Source organism: Aplysia californica, unplaced genomic scaffold (assembly GCF_000002075.1).
Source record: "Aplysia californica isolate F4 #8 unplaced genomic scaffold, AplCal3.0 scaffold00170, whole genome shotgun sequence".
NCBI classification, from domain to species: Eukaryota; Metazoa; Mollusca; class Gastropoda; order Aplysiida; family Aplysiidae; genus Aplysia; species Aplysia californica.
This window is the reverse complement of record NW_004797440.1, coordinates 365,512-368,662: the sequence shown is the minus strand read 5'-3', so window position 1 is coordinate 368,662 and position 3,151 is coordinate 365,512. Positions and strand designations below refer to the sequence as shown.

Here is a 3,151-nt window from a genome sequence, read left to right as displayed (position 1 = left end):
AAACACATAAACGCATAAACCCTTACTCTAAACCAGTTCAAGCAATAGACACTTATTTTATCGAGGTTTCTAGTTTGTCAGTTTTACGATCCTTTCGTTCAGTGAGATTGCAGAGAATCGCATTTTTCCGAAATAATTGACAGAGATAAGATTGGAACCTGCAGGACAACCCCACCCCCCAAAAAAACAACAACAACCAAAAACAAAGACAACAAAACAAAACAAACAAACAAACAACTCCCCAAAACAAACAAAACAAAAACAAGAAGAAAACAAACAAACAAACAAACGACCATCCCCACGAAAATGCACACACAAAACTTACAAACACACACAGATAATACATAGAAAAACGAAGGTAATTATTTTAGAATTTAATAGTTGAAAAAGAAAACTTTAAAAATGACAGAAAATTAAACAAATGGACCAAATTTAAACAGAAAAAGAGATGCCCCAACAGCGATTCAATACGGTTGTGCTAGAAGAAAGCAAAACTGACTGACCCCCGGGGGGGGGGGGGTAGTGAAGAAATTGTAAGGAACGTAGGGTCAAAGCTACTGGAAGAACCATCCTTCAACCACAAGCAGCAAGCAAACGCGTTTAAAAAAATGCAGACACACTTGCAGTACATATACAATACACAAGTAATTAACCCTCTTATCCTTCAGTCTCTTTGGACCATTGCAGATGAAAAAATAGAGACGTTTAGTGAAGAAAAAAACAACAAACAAACAAAACAACAACAACAAACAATCTCTCTCTTCCTCCTTTACACACACACACGCACACACACACACACACACACACACACACACATGTGTACACACACACACACACACACACACACGCGCGACACCCCCCTCCCCCAACACAAAACAAAACAAATCAGGAACAAAAACAAAAACAAAAAATTAAACCAAGCCCCCAGGAAAAAAAAACAACAACAACCAACCAAACAAAATATACATTTATCGAGATTTAGAAAGAGAAGTGTACTACCTCAACGAGTCCAATAGCCAGGAACTGCAGCAGTCCAAAAAGGACGAGACATCCCGTTGATTTCATCGTGGATGGAATGTTCTAGAAAATTACCTGTCGATGAGACCAAGTAAAACAGCTTTAGTTTTAGTCAGAATTTTACGGCACTTGCAATACAATATGATCATATAAGTGCCGAAGGTTTGAGGCGTCACAAGAGAATAACAAACACAAAAAGGAAGAGAGATCAGGACGATAGATGTTTGATAGGAAAGAATGAGCAAACCACCCCAGAGAACCCGCCAACTAACCGATAAAGCAGTTTGGCTTGAGTAAGTAAAACACATCTATACAACAACGGTCATTCAGTGTAGAGAAAAATAGGACAGACAGACTGAAATGACAGAGGGGAAGAAAATAAGTAGGACCTACCTACAACCACGATGATAAAACCCGTTGTGATGCTTTTCAAGCGCTTTAGTGTGGTCAAAAATTCGTGGCGCAAGTTATTGTCAAATATTTAAAAAAAGCAAACTATTGAACTTAGACTCTCCAGCTTTTGCAGTGACTTGTATCAATTTTTCTTAAAAGATCAGTATTTTTGTAAACGCCTGTTGGCAGTATTTTAGAAAATTCCTTAATAAACACTAATATTACTAATAAAAAATCCAAGTGGGTGGTTTTTACAGATTTAAACAGTTTTACAGCTGGGGCAATATCGCTTTTAAGAGCAAGTCTATCATGTTTTTGTAATCGCGACATTATGCTTATTGAACGCATGTTTCGAGAACCTTTAGTGCAAAAAAGTGTTCACTATAAAATACATTTCTTGTAACTTGTTTTGCTAATAAAAAGTGTCACTGATGAGCTGTGACGTAAGCCATAATATTGCGTGTGAAAAAGTGTGCAAGAAGCGGGAAGTGCTGTGACTGAGTAGGCCTATTCCTTTTTTTTCTGCGCGGCGGAGATTCATAGTATTTTATATAAATTTAAGAAGAAAAGTTTTTAAATCTAGCCTCAAATGTTGTGGAAAAATAGGATTCCGTTAAGACAAATTGATACAAACTGCTGTGCAAAGTATGGATGACATTGATTCACCCATTAAAGAGATATTTAAGGAAAAGTTGCACCACGAATTTTTGACCGCACTATAATCATCAAAGATTAAGACAAAACGACAGCGTTTTGTCTGTTCGACTGAAAGTGTTGGAAAGGGTAGGATGGAGTTTAATTCGACTGAAGTTAGAAATACAATTTTTATGAGCAGGACAAAACAAGACAGGCAGAGAGAGGGAAAGACAAGAAGTGCCATAGTATGGGACTCTCTGTCACACCCGCCAATCTTCTTTTATGTTTTAATCAGCGTTTTACGACACTTACGACGCAATCAGGTCACATAAGTATGGAAGTTTAGAGGTGATACAAGACAGTAACAAACACCAAAAAGAGGGAGGAGAAATAAGGATAATAGACAGGAATGAAAGAGCACACCACTCCAGAGCATCCTCCAAACACACGCGTACCATTTAAAAAAATAAATGACAAGACAGACAGGCAGAAACTACAAAGAGAACGTTAAGAAGCGTCATAGTATAGGGCATGCTCGTCCCACCCTTCGAACACTCAGTGAGTAAGGAGAAGCAATCGAAACGAGAAAGACCATTTAGAGGAGAAAACATGATCAAAATAAACGACAAGGAACACCAGTGGGAAAGAAGACACGTAGAAGATTCGTACGATGAAACGAAGAGATGAAAAAAAGATGATCATAATTACGATGAAGAACAATCATGGATAAGACATAAAATTTGAACTCTGGAGCAGGAGAGTAGCATAATATATCACGTTCGGTCAATTTGCACGTCCAAAGGCAAACCATTTCCAATAATAACCATCTTCCGCTCCGAGGCCCCAAAAGATAGAAGGCAGAGCTCCATTTCGATAGAAAATAAACACCGTGAAAATACGTTATATCTCAGTTCCATAGCAAAAAGTGCACACCCTCCCCCCCTTTCTCCCGCCAAAACATATACACTTGCACACGGCCATTTTATGCTTCGTTTGAGTTAAGAGAAACACCACACAATTAAAAGCCATTTAAAATACACTTTTGGGTTGATGTTTTTTTTTTGGTTTGTTTGTTGTTGGGTTGTTGTTGTTTTTTTTTTTTTTG

At 37.8% G+C, this 3,151-nt stretch overlaps 1 protein-coding gene across 1 annotated transcript in view; it reads right to left on the bottom strand.

Moving 5' to 3' along the window:
• Window positions 1–3,151, bottom strand: part of LOC101863668 (probable GPI-anchored adhesin-like protein PGA25) — a gene marked incomplete in the record, with an annotated part of 76,974 nt that overhangs the window by 5,269 nt on the left and 68,554 nt on the right. Inside the window, 1 exon segment of the mRNA XM_005098029.3 lies at window positions 1,000–1,092. Coding sequence (XP_005098086.2) covers window positions 1,000–1,065 — 66 coding nt within the window.